Source organism: Phoxinus phoxinus (assembly GCF_949152265.1).
Source record: "Phoxinus phoxinus genome assembly, chromosome: 6".
Lineage (NCBI taxonomy): Eukaryota > Metazoa > Chordata > Actinopteri > Cypriniformes > Leuciscidae > Phoxinus > Phoxinus phoxinus.
The window spans coordinates 42,311,137-42,327,608 of NC_136881.1; the positions used below are offsets into that span (position 1 = coordinate 42,311,137).

Here is a 16,472-nt window from a genome sequence, read left to right on the forward strand (position 1 = left end):
GACAGCTAAAGTGGGCGTGTCTAGAGCGACGGGCCAATCAGGAGGTCGTATGATGATCAAGTGTGAACATCCTCAACACAAAACCAAGCCAAACTACATTTATAAAGAGCTTCAATCAGTTTCATGGAACTTATTGCTTTTATAAATATCTGCTCACTACATAAATCTCATCTGTTCAAATAAACTGATTTATGATTTGTTGATTGATGTAATGTTTCATTGAAGGTTCACTTATCTAGCATCATAAGAGATTTCTGAAGAGTAATTTGATGTTGATGAGAACAGAAGATCATCAGGACAGACTGTGTGTGTGTGTGTGTGTGTGTGTGTGTGTGTGTGTGTGTGTGTGTGTGTGTGTGTGTGTGTGTGTGTGTGTGTGTGTGTGTGTGTGTGTGTGTGTGAGAGAGAGAGTCTCTGTCCGTGGTGCTGAACATCTCTCTTCCCCCAGCAGGAGATCAGACTCACAGTTTACTCTTGAAAATATGCTCAACTGTTTGTCTCTGGCTGTTGACAGTGTTTTCTGATTTATGGAGTTATAAACAAAAGAAAAAACATCAATGTGTCAACAAAATTAAACAAAAGTTCTAATGTTCAGATTTCTTTTTAGAAATACTCCAATAAAATACTCCATTTGCATATTTAAACATTCAGAAAACAAATGAATTGTCTTATTGTATCCTTTGTTCTCTGTTTGTCCGTGGACATTGTTATACTTCCTGTTTCCTGTTCTGTCTGCCATCTTTGTAGTCCTGTTGTAGTTTTTCATGTTGGTTTCAGGTGTGCCGTTAGCTTGATTTCTTGTTAAGGTTGTTAGCCCCTGTGTATATATATTTGTGGAGTTGGTGTGCTATATAAGTCTTCCCACTGTCGACCTCTCAGTCTCCAGGCCCTCTTCCACCACACAAGCCCTCCCCCCCTTCCCCGATTCCTCCTGGACTTCAGTTTCTTGTGGAGCGTCGGGAATCCTCTCCTTAAGGGGAGCTCTTCCGTTCTCTGTGTTTGTCCCTGAACTTTGTCATAGTTCTGTTTTCTATTCTGTCAGTCATATCTCACTGTTGTTGATCAATCAGAAACCTGCACTTATAGTTGCATGATGAAGCGCTGCTGTATGCGTATGTTTCCATCAGATGTCACTGTCAACTGAAGCACATGTGAAGCATTAGTTGCACTTCCCGCTTTATTAATCTCTCTCTCTCTCTTTCTTCTCTCTCTCTCTCTCTCTCTCTCTCTCTCTCTCTCTCTCTCTCTCTCTCTCTCTCTCTCTCTCTCTCTCTCTCTCTCTCAGAGGAAGTGGGCGTCTCTGTCACATTCAGCTCTTACTGTTAAACATGTAACCAGGAAAGAAACACTCAAAACTCATCTGAACACACACCGAGAGCTTCAGAAGAACTGAATCTACTAACAACAGAAGAGATCATTTAATAAGAGAGAAGAATGAAGATCATCTGGACTTTCACTCTGATGATGATTCCTGGTAAGAATCTGAACTCAGAGTAAATCATGAAACACAGATTTGATGAGGAGCGTCTTTATCTTCAGTCCATGTTGTGGAATTGAATTACCAGTAAGTTAATTGAATGTAAATGCTGGTGTGTTGTAGGTGTCGTGAGCTCCGCCGGTGTGACAGGATATTCAGGAACTGGAGTCAACATCACATGCAGATATAAAGAAGAATATACAGCAAATGCAAAGTATTTTTGTAGAGGAAAGAGGCCAAAAAACCCAAAGTTTGTGTGGTGTTCTGATCTCATCAAGACTAATGAGAAGAATAAATGGGTTCAGTCTGGAAGATTCTCTCTGTATGACGACACAAGATCATCAGTCTTCACTGTGACCATCAGAGATCTGAGAGAAGGGGATTCTGGGACGTACCAGTGTGCAGTTGATATAAATAGATATAAAGATTCCTACACTGAAGTGAAGCTGAAGGTTTTAACAGGTGAGAAACTGAGATCCTCAAACTCATGAAGATCTCCACAACATCTCGATACTGACACTGACTAATAACACACGTGAAACCAGCAACAACCTTTTTGTCTCTTGATGTAAGATTTAAACTCATAAATGAGCTCAGTGATTACGGCAACTACATGATGGTCATGTAATCATCAAAACACAGCCAACATTACCTGATTTATTTTATCTCAGATTGTCTTGCCATAATCAATGAGTTTTATAAACACAGAATTACATCAGACAGAGAAAAACTAATGTTAGAAAGTCAAAGGTCAAGACCCCACTAAAGCAAATACTGATCACCATCATGGTAATGCTGTTTGTGGAGATGTTTAATCCTCTGCTGAGATCTTCACACATTTAATGTCTTCTTTTTTAATGTTTTAATGTTTATCGACTTATTTGGAGTCGTGTGTGTGTCACCATGATGGTGTTTTGTGTTTATGTGCATGACACTGTGCACCTAATATATATTAATGAGTGCCTCAACTTGTGAAAAACGAATGGTGAACTTTGAATCATAATGCGATTTTCTTTTATTATTTACTGCCTGTATTATTATGGTGGTTATCAGTATATTACAAAGTTAAAAAGCAGATTTTAATACTTTAGTGAAAATGAATAATAATATTTATTGGCTAATGAAAACATAAGGGTTGTCCTGTAAAAACTAAACGGTTGCTACTGTATATTAATGGTAAATTATTGGGAACCACAGCTGATGTTTTGTTGATTCATTTATTTTCTGTCGTAAATTTAAGTCCAAAGGAAGGTTGCTACCATATTTTTTTATGGTAAAATAATGGCATCAAAGCTGACATTTTGTTACGGTAAATTTCACAGGTTTTCTTTACATTGTGTTTTATTTTGCCCATAAAACATAAAAGGTTGCCACCATAATTTTTACGGTAAAATACTGGCAACCACAGCTGACGATATTTAACAGTAAATTTCACAGTTTTTTTAACAGTGTACAATTATACTGTAAAAACATCAAATCAAGAGCAGCTGTGAATTTACAGTTCTTTACCGTAATCTACTTTACAGTGTTAATGTAATAATACCCTGTACTGAATTAAAAACTGTGTTAACTCTTTTGAGGAAACCGATTATCTTAAATTGGCCTTTAAAATGTATACTGTGTTAGCAAACTTATTTCATTAAATCCAGCACACAGTTTCAAGACGCGCAGAAGTCGGCACTTTTGTGGTTTAGTGTGTGAAACATGTCTTATGGTTGAATAATGTGTGAAAATAGTCAGCGTCTGTGAGAAAAGGGAAATGAAAGGATCTGTGAGTGAAGAACGTAAGAAAACACACTGACATTTCTGTGTTTTAGAGACAAATTATCACAGAACAACATCATCATCATCATCAGTTAAATCTCCAGCGATCACATCTGCGTCTCCTGTAACAGGTACAAACACACTCTGAAACACACACACACACACACACACTCTGAAACACACACACACAAATACTCTGAAACACACACACACACACACACACTTAAAACACAAACACACTCTGAAACACACACTGAAACACAAACACACTCTATTAAACACAAACACAATCTGAAACACACACACACTCTGAAACACACACACACTCTGAAACACAAACACACTCTGAAACACACACACACTCTGAAACACAAACACACTCTGAAACACACACACACTCTGAAACACAAACACACTCTGAAACACACACACACACACACAAACACAAACACACTCTGAAACACACACACACTCTGAAACACAATTAAACACACTCATTTGCATCTGTGGTTGGGATCGTGACTCTGGTGTGTGCAGGCTCTCCTCTGCTGGTCAGTGTGTGTGTGTTTCTGCTTCTGGTCATCACTGGACTCGTGTTGGTGACCGTGACTCTCTGCAGGAGGCGTCGCTCTCACAGTAAAACTCTTTCTTCCATCTTTACTCTCTTTAAAGGGACTTTTTAAACTGACACATTTACATTTGTATAGAGATTTTTATTTCCCCTTTTGTTCATAAAATAACTCCAGCTTGCTGCAAGATGAGCAACATAGAGAAATACGAGAATGTGAAAAGATTTACCAAACAGTTCATGTTTCTTGTCTTTGACAGATTCCTCGCCCAAAAGATATCAAGTCACACCAGGAAACAATGAAGAGGTTTGTAGAATTACTGTGATTGGGAAAAATATAAAAAATGAGAATGAAATATCATACCTGATGATTCAAAGACTGAGGCTGTATTCAAATTATTATTAAATACATACATGTTTTGTCTCCCCTCATGAATCTCACGCTGGTTGTGATTACAAGGAGATTAAAGACGCCCAGAAAGAATTACCCACAAGCCCCTCTGATTCCCCCGCTACAGTTGAGAAAGCCACTGGTGACCGCATCACAAACCCCTCTGTTTCTTCTAACTATGTGTACGCTACAGTTGAGAAAGCCACTGGTGACTCTCAGCGCTGCTTCACATCTGCTGAGGATCTGAACTACGCAGTGGTGAACTTCCACAAGGAATCTGACGGTCCTGACAGTGTCAGTTTCAGGAATAATCAGGATTACAGTGAATACGCCGCTGTCAATCATCTTACGACAGCGGATCATCTGATGTAAATGACTGATTCACATAAACAGGGTCTAATCTGAGCACACACACTCAGGGTTGCCAACTCTCACGCTTTCAGTATCAATCTCACGCTCTCACGCACACGCAAGAAATGTCACGGCAAAATCCATTTTCTCCCCTCTCAATCCGTTCATTTTCTGTTGAGCTAATTACTGTTTCCTCCGTTACAACGCCGTTACCCCAGCTAACAGACTTATGTTATAAGAACGTTCTCCAAATCTAAAGTAAAGCAACAGTTACTTTCGCTGGTAATTCGTTACTTTTGATGTAACTCTATTACTAACTCAGTTACTTTTTGTGAGAAGTAACTATAACTAATTACTTTTTTAAAGTAACTTACCCAACATTGCTCAAATGCGGATGCGAACCTTGTCAGTTATTGGTCTAAACAAGACTGACACCAGGAACACTGTCACTTTACGGCACCCTGTCATCAATCATGACAATGAAGACGAGCAGCCTTGAACCCCGCTTCAGACACGAGCTCCTGCAGAGGTAGTGAAGAGGCCAAACTGCCACTGCCACACAACAGGGAATGTGTGAGACGTGTGTGTTGTGGTTTTCTGGGGAGGTGGAGTAACTTTTATGTGTCCCTTTTGTTTTGAGATTTCTTATTGTTTTGATGTTGTGTTTTACATGTTTGTTATTGAATCATCTCTATCTTCATTTTTTTATGGTGCAATCAATAAATTAATTGTACATTTTGAAAAAGCATTTGCATTCTATTAGGTTATTTTTCTTCTTTTTTTTTTGTTTTTTTTTGTTTTTGAATAAATCAGGGTTTATACTAAGTAAACAAGTACTGACATTTTTAAAATTAGTTAATTAGTTACACTAAAATTTGACAAAGTTTCAATCCAGCCAAAATCCCAAAGTTGGCAACCCTGCGTACTGTATAAACAGATTATATTTATCATATGTAGATTGATTGTATTGTCAGATGAGTCTGGTTCCTCTTATGGATTTTTTCCTTTACATTTAAATATCCTGACTCTTTTACAATTCTTAATGTATAAGAGTTGTTTATAAGAGATTAGTGTATTGAAAAAAAATATATATATATATTATTTTCTAATTTGTTTGTACTTCAGCAAGATCTAATCTGAGGTAAAAACTTTTACATTTTCTGAGGTAAAGATAAAATATGAATTTTTAATGCATCGTCAATCCCACAATAATGGTCAGTCGTGTCGCTTCACTGTCATTCACAAATCCTCTCCTGTGGCCTCATGGGATTGTAAAGTGTCCATCATATACACTCTTTAGAATCTCACTGGAAGTAGTCGGTCATCCGGAGACTTTTCACCTACTGTTTTTTTTATTTTTTTTATTTGTTTAATCTGCGATTACATTTTTTGTCTCAAAGTTGAATGCTGGAGGTGTGTTTGTGTTTGCGGGATGTACCGACAGTTTTTTTCCGTCCAGCTCAAAGCTACAGAAACAGGTGAAGGTTGAGGGTCTCAGTTCAGTTTAGTTAAACACACTTACTCAGGAAACCCACAGAGAGACACACGACACTGAACAGAGAGACAGAAGATGAACAGAAGACAATAAAGACTAGATGATCCTTCAGTAATTCACCTCAAACATTTACTGAAAGTGATGAATTTAGGAAAAGACTGAAAAAATTTTATGATCATGTGTGATTTGACTATTTTCTTTCAAAAAATATTAAAATCAAAACATTGAATCCACAATTAAATGACAAACAATGTCTGTAAAAAAATTTTTTTTCTTCAATTATCCACATGTGATATTACAATTGTACTCTTCAGATCAAACTAGATCATATCAATGAGCCCAAATGACAGAGATTGACAGACATTTGTATTGTTTACGTTGGTCAATTTCCACCAATATCACTTTAAACAAGCGACAACTCTGGGTTTTAATGTAGTTTTGCTGTATTTGATTCGGAAGCTGATTATCATCATTATTTTCTGCATGGCTAAATTCAAAGTATCATAGGTTATCTTTATATGGCACTAAGAGTAATATGCTAGTCTGCTATTCTGAATGCCGCAATTGTCAGCTAGACATAGATGTAACTGCAGTGAATGTGAAATGTGTTTGTGATATTATGTGTATGATGACAGCAAACAGATGATAAACAGTGTAATTATTCTTTACATTAAATGTTTAAACTAATGTGTTAAATAAAAAAAACATAACTTTGAACGTGTTAGCATTTTTAAAAATCAAAAGTGTTTCAGAAAAATGCTCTTTAACCCAGTATTTTTTTTCTTTACTTATAAAGAGACTTGCTTTGTGTTTGCTGGGTTGTTTAAAACTGCGGTCAGTTAAAGATCGTCAACATGAGATGTTCTTCAGCTTGTGGTTTTCTTTTGCTCTATTTATCTACTGTGGGTCAAACCAGGACCCTTCAGCCTGTATATATGATAAGAACAGGATGTGTATCTCAGTATCGATGGGCACAGACTTTCCACTCCTTAAAACAAAATGTGCATTTGTTTAGTATATAAAAAATACAATATGTACAATATATTTCAGCTCTCACTTCAAAAGGTTTTAATCAGGTCATCTGAAATATTTGCTGGAGGGAAGAGAAATTTCAAAACTATTTTTGCTAATAAGTTGAACCAAATGCAGTCATAAATGTGCGTTATAAAAGATCTGCTTGCTTTTCAAATGTTAAAAAAGTCAAATGGCCCGGTTCACACCATGAACGATAACTATAATGATAACTATATTAGCGTCCACACCAATGGACGATATAATTTATTATAAGTGCGCTGGAGTTTTGTCTCCTGTCGCTTTAAATACCAGAACTCTTTGAAGCAGGATGGATTCTGATTGGCTGTCAATGTTTTTATCGTTCATCAGCTGGAAAAATCATTCTGAAAGTGATCCCAACCATATAATTTCTCAGTTTTGGTGTGGACTCTGCTTTTATATGTTGTAACAGTGTTAGCTGTTACCCATGTGATATTTCATACACACTCCTAGGGGGCGCTTGTGCGCTAAAACTCCTTTGATTTAAACTGGTAGTAGGGTAGAGGAAGTCAGTTGTGTTTGGAAGCGGGAAGCATGGTGTTGTCCTAGCACCTCCAGCAAACACTTATTGGGAGTCCAGATTGAGAAACTTTGTTTCCAGGTCAATTTTGTAAGTTTTGTTTCTTCTATGTGGTGCATTTGTTTATTCATGTTAGGTCCTATATAGCTAATGCTAGACTTTTGTTCCTTTTTTGTAGATGGACTCTTTATAGGTGACCTTATATTATGGTGTGAGGAATCGGTACGATTCATTAAAGCCCCACCTTTTGGATATTGAGGTTTACCAGAAAGAGAAGGTTTTCATCCATTTAATCCTAATGGATTAATAAATGTCCTGAGGGTAATGATTAACCACGGTGGATCGTAACTTTGTGGACTATTTGCGTTTTTGAAGGTCAATGTTGCTAGCCATTGTGGTACTGGGACATCATCACAAACATCATTGAAAATTGACTTTCATTGCAGTGAATCTATTCTTTCCCAAGGAATCTCCAACCCTGAACTGATTATATATATAAGTTTCTTTATTGTTATTGTCATTTCCTTATTTATTTTTCTTTAATTTACTTTGAAGATTTTCTATATTCTTTTTGACTTACTGTACTGGTTTACCAAAAGTATTTTTCTTTTTTTTACATATATTCATACTTGTTCTGTTTATGATTTCTGATCTATCAAATCATTACCGCAACAACTTGTATAAAGATATAATTTCATTCTGTTTTTTTTTTATTTGTTTGTGACAACACACTGGGAAATATACATAGATAGGTGTTAGTAGCGTTAAGTAAATAGTTGGTGGGCTCCTCCTTTATTTCAGATATATATAGCTGTGGTCGTTTATATGGACAGTGGTTATAATGTAACCCCTCACCCGGGTCCTACCCCGTTCTGTGCGGTCCTCAAACCTGGATCTCCGGCGTGGAAGTCGGGCGCTCTAACAAGGAGGCTAAAGACTGCAGCCTCTAGCATCTGTCGCTAGAGAGCCTATTTAGATCAGAGGAGTGAGGTTTACTCGCACAGTGTCTACTAGCTGGCCTCCGTTACACTCACCCCCCAAACCTCACTCCCACCCGGGTCACCACTGTAACCCCTCTTTCTCTCTGCGTGCTTACTGGTCTCTAGCCCCGCCGCTGCTACTCTGCGTTGTGTATGTTTGTGGGTGGTGGTATAGAGCGAGGACGCAAACACAAAAGGGTTCGGGATCGTGGCTTGACTGTTTATTCCACAGCACGTCATATAGAGTTGATAACTTGAACTGAAGAAAAGATGACGCACTACTCACGTATCAACACTACGGTACATCAAGAGGCTCAAACTTTAGCTAACGGCACTTAAAAACTGTCCTAACATAACAGTGTTATAGGGAAATCTTGTGGACAACACAATACTGCCTTTATATATATTTTTTTTTTCAGACCCCCAAAACGCTGTTGTTGTGTAAATGAACGGCCAAAACGCTAAAAAAATAATAATAATTTGTTGAAACCGGTGTCGTGTAAACAGCCCCTAAGGCTATGGCTGGAAGTCAGTTTTAGTTCTTGTGTTTCAATTTTCTTCATTGATTCTTCAGCATTTTCCTGTTTTCCTGTTGATCACTGTAAAGCTGATTTGAAACCCAAAGTCTCTGCAAGATTAAGCTGTTAAATAAAGAAACAAAAAACACTCAATATGTTTCTGTATATAAGAGTCAATCAGCCTTTGTAATTCAACATATCCTGATTTTCAAATTATGTCAGTTATATCTAGTATTTGCACTATATCTTGCATTTTTAGCATTTTCATTATGTTTTGTTGTATTAACCTTTTATTTTAACTTTAAGTCATTTTAATCTTGAAGATGTTTTGTAAGTTTACTGAGGTCCCTATAGACACATTACATGTAAATCATACTGTCGCCCTCTAGTGGATGTTCAGTGTCATTTGTCCTTCTATAGGGAAAGATGAAGCTAGTATGAGCTCTCAGTGTCAGACACTGTAACCTCCACTAGGTGGCGCTCTTTCAGTGTGATGAATGTAATATTCAGTCAGTGCTGATGGTGGGAGGAGCCAGTAAAGCTGATCATTACTGATAAAGAGCTGAAGAAAGAGGAACTAAAGCACACAGATGTAGAGACAGAGAGATTCACACAGAGAACATTCAGCATAAAGAAGACTGAACTCAACTCACAATGAAGATCCTCCTCATCTTCTTCACTTTCTCCCTGATCTCAGGTCAGAGCTTTTCTCTTTCATCACTGCAGTAATGATGCTGTTTTCTGTTCATGAGCTTTCTGATCACAGTATCAATGTGATTGACAGGTGCAGTGAGATGCGTCAGTGTCACTGGATATTCTGGAGGAAGTCTTCTGGTTGATTCACAGAAGATTTGGTTCAGTAACTCCACTAAATATATGGCCAAATTACCTGAGTGGAGAACAATAATAAATGATACGAAACATGATAATTGGATTAATGAAGGACGGTTCACACTGTTTCAAAACAACGTGCAACAACTCATGATCTACATCAGAGATTTAAATCAACAAGATGCTGGAAGATACGAGATTGGGGTTGAAGACCAGTGGTCCATTGATATGACTTTGAATGTGGAAGAAGGTTGGTCATTTTAAGAACACAACGGTTTTGTGTTGTAAAACTACTGATAATTTCAAAGCTTTTATATTCATAAAATATATTTATTTCTTATATTTTATATTTTATTACAGATTCCTGTTGTAATGTGTCAAAGAGAGTGATGGTGAATATTGGAGAAACTACAAACTTCAGCTGTGAATATTCACAGAATCATATTAATGATACCAAGACAATATTCAAAGAAGGAAAATACTCTATTGAGAAGATGATTAACCGCACATGGAAGAAGAACAGAAGATTCAGTATTTTTGATGACATACACAATAAACACATTATTATGAGAATCACTGCTGTGAGACCAGATGATGGAGGAGTTTATTTATGTGGAGTTTCAGTCTACGGACACTCGTACAGTTACTCCATTATTAATACTGTTCTTCTACGCATTAGTAAGTACAACAAACTCTCAATTATATCTAGCAAAAAATATTAAATTTGACTTGAAATTAGATTAGAAGATTTAGGCCACATTTACACATAGCCGGGTATTTAGAGAAACAAATATTTCCCCCCCCTCCGTTTTCAATAATAACATCGTGCACACAACCCGCATAAATACGCCGTCGAGCGCCTTTATAACTATGCCAAACCTATGGGCGGCAGTGTAGGGAGAAGGATAAAGCCATGCAAGCCAATCAGAATCCTCAGAATCGACACGAGAGAACCTAAAACCCCGTTTCTCCCAGTTGACACGACAACACATAACCGGCGTTTTCAGAAATCTCCACTTTGGCCGGAGTTTTTAGAAATAATCGTTTTCTGGGATAAAAACTGCGTTTTCGTGTAAATGACAGGCCAAAACGCAGAGAAATATCTGCGTTTTCCCATCGTGTAAACGGGGCCTTAATGATATTTGTGAAGAACAGCTAAAGTGGGCGTGTCTAGAGTGACCGGCCACTCAGGAGGTTGTATGATGATCAAGTGTGAACATCCTCAACACAAAACCAAGCCAAAATACTTATGTAAAGAACCAGATGGATGTTCAGAGAAGATATATAAATAAATATAATAATTTCTCTTGCTTTACAGATGCAAAATTTGTGACTGAATCTGCTCATCTTGGTGAAGAAGTCAACATCACCTGTCAGATCCCAGAGGAACATAAAGTTAATTTCTGCAAAGAGATTGATGATCACATCTGTCAGACATTGAGAACATCTGCAGTGACAGAAACGAGTCCTTCATCTGAGAGAAATGAAGAGAGAGTGTTTACAGTGAGCATCAGTAATGTGAGCGTGAGAGATGCTGGAGTTTACTGGTGTGGAGCAGAAACCAGAGACACACATTTGACTTCCATCTCCCTGACCACCAAAATTCAGCTCGACCTCTTCAGTGAGTGAATTCAGATGTTTATTGCTGTAAATACAGTATATTCAGAATCATGTGTGTTAAATGTGTGTTTGTTTGCAGTGTCTCCAGTAGTGAGACGTGAAGGAGAATCTGCTGAGATCTTCTGCCCTTATGATTCAATCTATAAATCAAAGTCAAAGTCTCTCTGTAAGGGGAAGTGCTCCACTAGAGATAGAAATACTCTCAATGAGACTGTGAGAGAAGAGAAAGAGACCAAGACTGACCGACTGACTCTGAATGATGACGTCACTGCAAGTGTCTTCACTGGGACCATCACTGGACTGACAGCAGAGGATGCTGGGAAATACTGGTGTGCAGTGACATTAGAGAGAGACGTGAATTATCTTTACACACATCTGATCGTCATCATGAACGAGGGTGAGGAAGGTTTATACATCTGAATATGTGAAACTATGGCTGTGGATTGATATTCTTATATTTCTAATATTTCCAGAGCTGGACTTGACTAAGTATGAAGGAGACGACATGTCAATCCAGTGCAAACATCATGATGAACATCAGAAATGCTTCTGCAAAGCACATGAACCCTCCATGTGTGTGAAGGATGGAGTTTCATTGGAGACGATCAGAGATGATCGATTCTCTTTCAGTGATGAAGCTTCTTCTGGAGTCTTTACTGTAAACATCACTGATCTGAGAGAAGAGGATTCTGGGATATACTGGTGTGGATCTCACATCATCACTAAAGTCAACCTCACTGTAAAACAGGGTAAGAAAGTTTATTTTAATTGCATTGTCTGAGGGTCAGATTTATATATTCAGATATCAGCAGTTGAACAATCACTCAGGGGCGGATTTACCAGAGTGACACTGAGAAGGTCATTCTATAGTGACTTGGTGACTTAGATCATTACCCGTGGAGCAAAGGTGGGCCTGGAGCATGGCCTGGATTGTGGAGCAATGATGTTTCTGGACCTGGGAGCAGATAACAAGAACATGGAAGATGAGGTGGCCATGGCAGGACCAGCAGAGATGGAGACCACCATAGTGGAGCTACTGGGGGTAGATGACCACCACCTCAGTAGAGCAGGAGACCACGATGGTGGAGTTGGTGGATCGGGAGGCCATGGCGCAGCAGAAAGGACAATCAGGGAGTTTGGAGGTGGCCTCTTTAGCCTTGACAGGGAGCACAGATTGTTCACAGTTGGCCTCCTTGGTCTTAACAGGACAGGCAGAGGGTTCAGGAGCGGACGCTGCAACCAGGGGATGATCTGTAGTAGACGCCGCCTCCTCTGAGATAGTGTGTAGTGGATACAAGAAGCACCGTGGACAGAGGAATGATCTCAGGAACCACCAGACTTAGACTTGGGGACCACCGGACTTAGGACCACTAGACTTAGGTTTACCACACTTCACTTGCTCACCGCTCACACTGACCTCTGTAGTCTCGTCCGCACCAAGACTGATCCAGTAACCAAGGAGATCCATGGCGAACTAAGTTCCATGGCTGTTGGAGCTTGGGACGTATATGACAAACCAGGAACTATGATTTCGAGAATGAATACAAAGTAAGAAAAATGAACAAACAGACATGACAGCAGGAGGTGTTTAGTGTGTTTGATGAACAGGCTGTTTTTATTCTCAATCAAAACCACATACTTGAGTTGAAGGTGTGGTAGATTTTTCCCTAAACCTGACACCCAAGTGTCTACACATCGACACTTAATCTTTGTACTCCAGCTCTTGCGTCTTTTGTCGACAACTGGCTTCGAGTTTCTTACCGTAACTTGCTTCCCTCTCTGACTTGCTTCCTGGAGAGGAATAATCGACAAACAGACTTCAGCAAATGTCCTTTTAATGCTTTAATCACGGCCGGGAGAGATCTCGAGCAGTTCTTAGAGAATTTGCCCCAAAAAGAAGAATACATCATGGCCGGAGGATCTCAGACAAATTTAGTTGAGAATCCCACAGTAAACACATATACAACAGTTTTTATAGAATAAGGAGTTATGGCAAAATGACATGAAACATTACTTAATTTGATTGGTTCTTCATAGACGAGTCCTCTTGTTACTAGGTAACCAAAATGTTTCAAGTTTAAAGGCAGACATCCCAAAACGTTTAGCAGTATAGTGTGTTTCATTTTTATAAAATGTTTGTACTTAAAGTTGTTGAATATTTATTATCCATAAGTGTTAAAACAGACATTTATGTTGGATACAAAAGGGCTGAAATTAAATATAATTTTAATATATTTGTGTACATATTATTGTAATCCTGTATATCGCTGTGTGCTTGTGTTTTATTTTCAGGTTTCTCCATGATCATCATTATTTGTGTGTGTGTGATTCTGCTGCTGATTGGTGGATTCACTCTGACTGTGTGTAAATTAAGACACAAGAGACGAGGTTTGATCATTTATTATCTGTTGAAACAAATTAATAATTGAAGTTATTTGAGTGTATCTGTTCTGCTTCAATCTGCAGAAGTAAAATCTCAATGAGTTTCTGTCTCAGATTCTGCTGTATGTCTGACGTTGATCTAGTTTTTCTGTCTTACTGATCTTTTTTTTTTCTTTTTGCAATTAGGAAGAACCACGACATCAGACAAGAAAAATACAAATGCAATGGTGAGTTGTGTGTGTGTGTGTGTGTGTGTGTGTGTGTGTGTGTGTGTGTGTGTGTGTGTGTGTGTGTGTGTGTGTGTGTGTGCGCCAAATGTTGTGCCTATAATACACTCAAAAAAATAAATTGTTGAATGAACATGATTTAATCGTATCACCCATTATGCATCTAAGCAAGATTTGAATATTTTATTTGAACACAATATTGGTTTGTAAATTGAACATGATTGTAATATGTCAATGCAACTTCTTTGCAACTAATTGAATCAACATGTTTGTATTGTGTTAGACTAATCAAATGTATTCTCATTCACTCAAAGCACAGGAAAGCAGAATCACCAAAGGAGAAAATCTAATTTTTAAGTCACCATTAGGTAGATCAGTGTGTGTTTTAGTTGGGCTCTTCACTCTTAAATTATTAACTTTAAGTTTTGTTTGGCTGCTGTACATGAGTTATAACAGCCAGATGAACAAATAGGAATGGTGATCTGATGGTGTTGATTGTGTATTAACATAACCATTATTTCACAATCATTTAACCTGAATCACTGAACTCATATAGGGTCCAATTTATGATTTAGGTTTATTTTATTAATTTTAGCTGCATAATATGTTAGCCTTATCAATGAAATTAAACGATCAAATCAATAAAAATAAAATATATATATATACATTTCTTTTTTAGGCACACACAGACATCAAGATTTAACGTATGAATCTCAGCAATGGTGAGAAACAGATCACCTCTGATCATAAGCTCATTATTTATTCATGCAGCAATGCATGATGGGAGCTATGAATGAGTTTTGATTGGTGCAACACAGAATGCACTGCAACATGCTTTATAAATGTCACCATTGTTGAGATGCATACACTGATTCTTGATGTCTGTCTGTGCCCAAAAAAGAAATGTGTATATATATATTTTGATTTGTATTGATTTGATCGTTTTAATTTCATCGAAAAGGCTAAACCTATTATGCAGCTAAAATTAATAAATTAAACCTAACTCATAAGTTGGACTCTATATGAGTTCAGTGATTCAGGTTAAATGATTGTGAAATAATGGTTATGTTAATACACAACCAACACCATCAGATCACCTCCTATTTGTTCATCTGGCTGTTATAACTTATGTACAATAGTCAAACAAAACTTAAAGTTAATAATTTAAGGGTGAAGAGCCCAACTAAAACACACACTGATCTCCATAATGGTGACTTAAAAATTAGATTTTCTCCTTTGGTGATTCTGCTTTCCTGTGCTTTGAGTGAATGAGAATACATTTGATTCGTCTAACACAATACAAACATGTTGATTCAATTAGTTGCAAAGAAGTTGCATTGACATATTACAATCATGTTCAATTTACAAACCAATATTGTGTTCAAATAAAATATTCAAATCTTGCTTAGATGCATAATGGGTGATACGATTAAATCATGTTCATTCAACAATTTATTTTTTTGAGTGTATGTTTTCTCATTTTAAAATACATTTTATCCATGTTCAGTCATCATGTGCAGACAGCAGACGTGATTCTCTCACAGATCCTGGATCAGCTCAGATTAACAGTCATGATGATCTACCCACAATCCTCTCTGATGAGCTCCTGTACGCGTCTGTCAGTTTCAAGAAGCATGAAGAGTCTCTCAGTGAAGCTTCAGTCACTGTCAGTAAGAACGAGATCGACGGTGATTACGCCACGGTCAGTCGCCGCATGAGACTCAACTAACTTAAAACAGATCACAGATCAGCATATTTGCTTATGCTTAAAGTTTGCTGATAAAATCGCTTCATATAATTTAGTGTTAAACAGATGTTGTATTGATCAAGGTCGATCAGTACAGTGAGTTGAATAATGAGAGATTTAACGTTTCTGCTGATCATGTTGTTTATTTTACGTGTTTTACGTGTTTGCAACCTGGCAAATAAATAATACGAGAGCCTGCACAGCGACAGGAGATACAAATGAACTCCGGCAGTCACATGTTGAGCTTGTTTTCTGTGCATGCATGTCTGTGTTTCTAAAGCTTTCTACTGTAGTTTGTTAAGTATTCTGTCCCCTCCCTATGTGAAGTGTAACTAACTCCGTATAATATATGAGGACACAGTAGATCGTCTTTAACCCGACTTTATTTCAACATGACGCTCTCTTACACACGTGAATCTCTTCCGTGTTATCTTTCTGTCTGCTCGTCACGCATGACCCGTCACTGACGTATATCCAATCAAAGAACATAACTGGTTCACGTGACATCTTCCACTTTTAGTCTGGGGTTTCATACAGTATTAAACAAA

At 37.7% G+C, this 16,472-nt stretch overlaps 2 protein-coding genes across 2 annotated transcripts; both read left to right on the forward strand.

Moving 5' to 3' along the window:
• Positions 1-1,288: 1,288 nt before the first annotated feature.
• Positions 1,289-3,924, forward strand: LOC307000570 (CMRF35-like molecule 8; the record flags this gene model as incomplete). Its single annotated transcript, XM_079616213.1, has 4 exons — positions 1,289-1,474; positions 1,601-1,939; positions 3,295-3,372; positions 3,779-3,924. The coding sequence occupies exons 1-4, from the start codon at positions 1,435-1,437 to the stop codon at positions 3,922-3,924; spliced, it is 603 nt and encodes a 200-aa protein (XP_079472339.1). The 5' UTR covers positions 1,289-1,434.
• Positions 3,925-9,700: 5,776 nt separating this feature from the next.
• LOC306999977 (polymeric immunoglobulin receptor-like) lies at positions 9,701-16,145 on the forward strand. The gene is made up of 9 exons (XM_079615137.1): positions 9,701-9,814; positions 9,902-10,198; positions 10,309-10,626; positions 11,267-11,569; positions 11,648-11,965; positions 12,042-12,317; positions 13,861-13,956; positions 14,137-14,177; positions 15,685-16,145. Exons 1-9 carry the CDS (start codon positions 9,772-9,774, stop codon positions 15,904-15,906), a joined length of 1,914 nt encoding a protein of 637 aa, XP_079471263.1. The 5' UTR covers positions 9,701-9,771; the 3' UTR covers positions 15,907-16,145.
• The last annotated feature ends 327 nt before the right edge of the window (positions 16,146-16,472 follow it).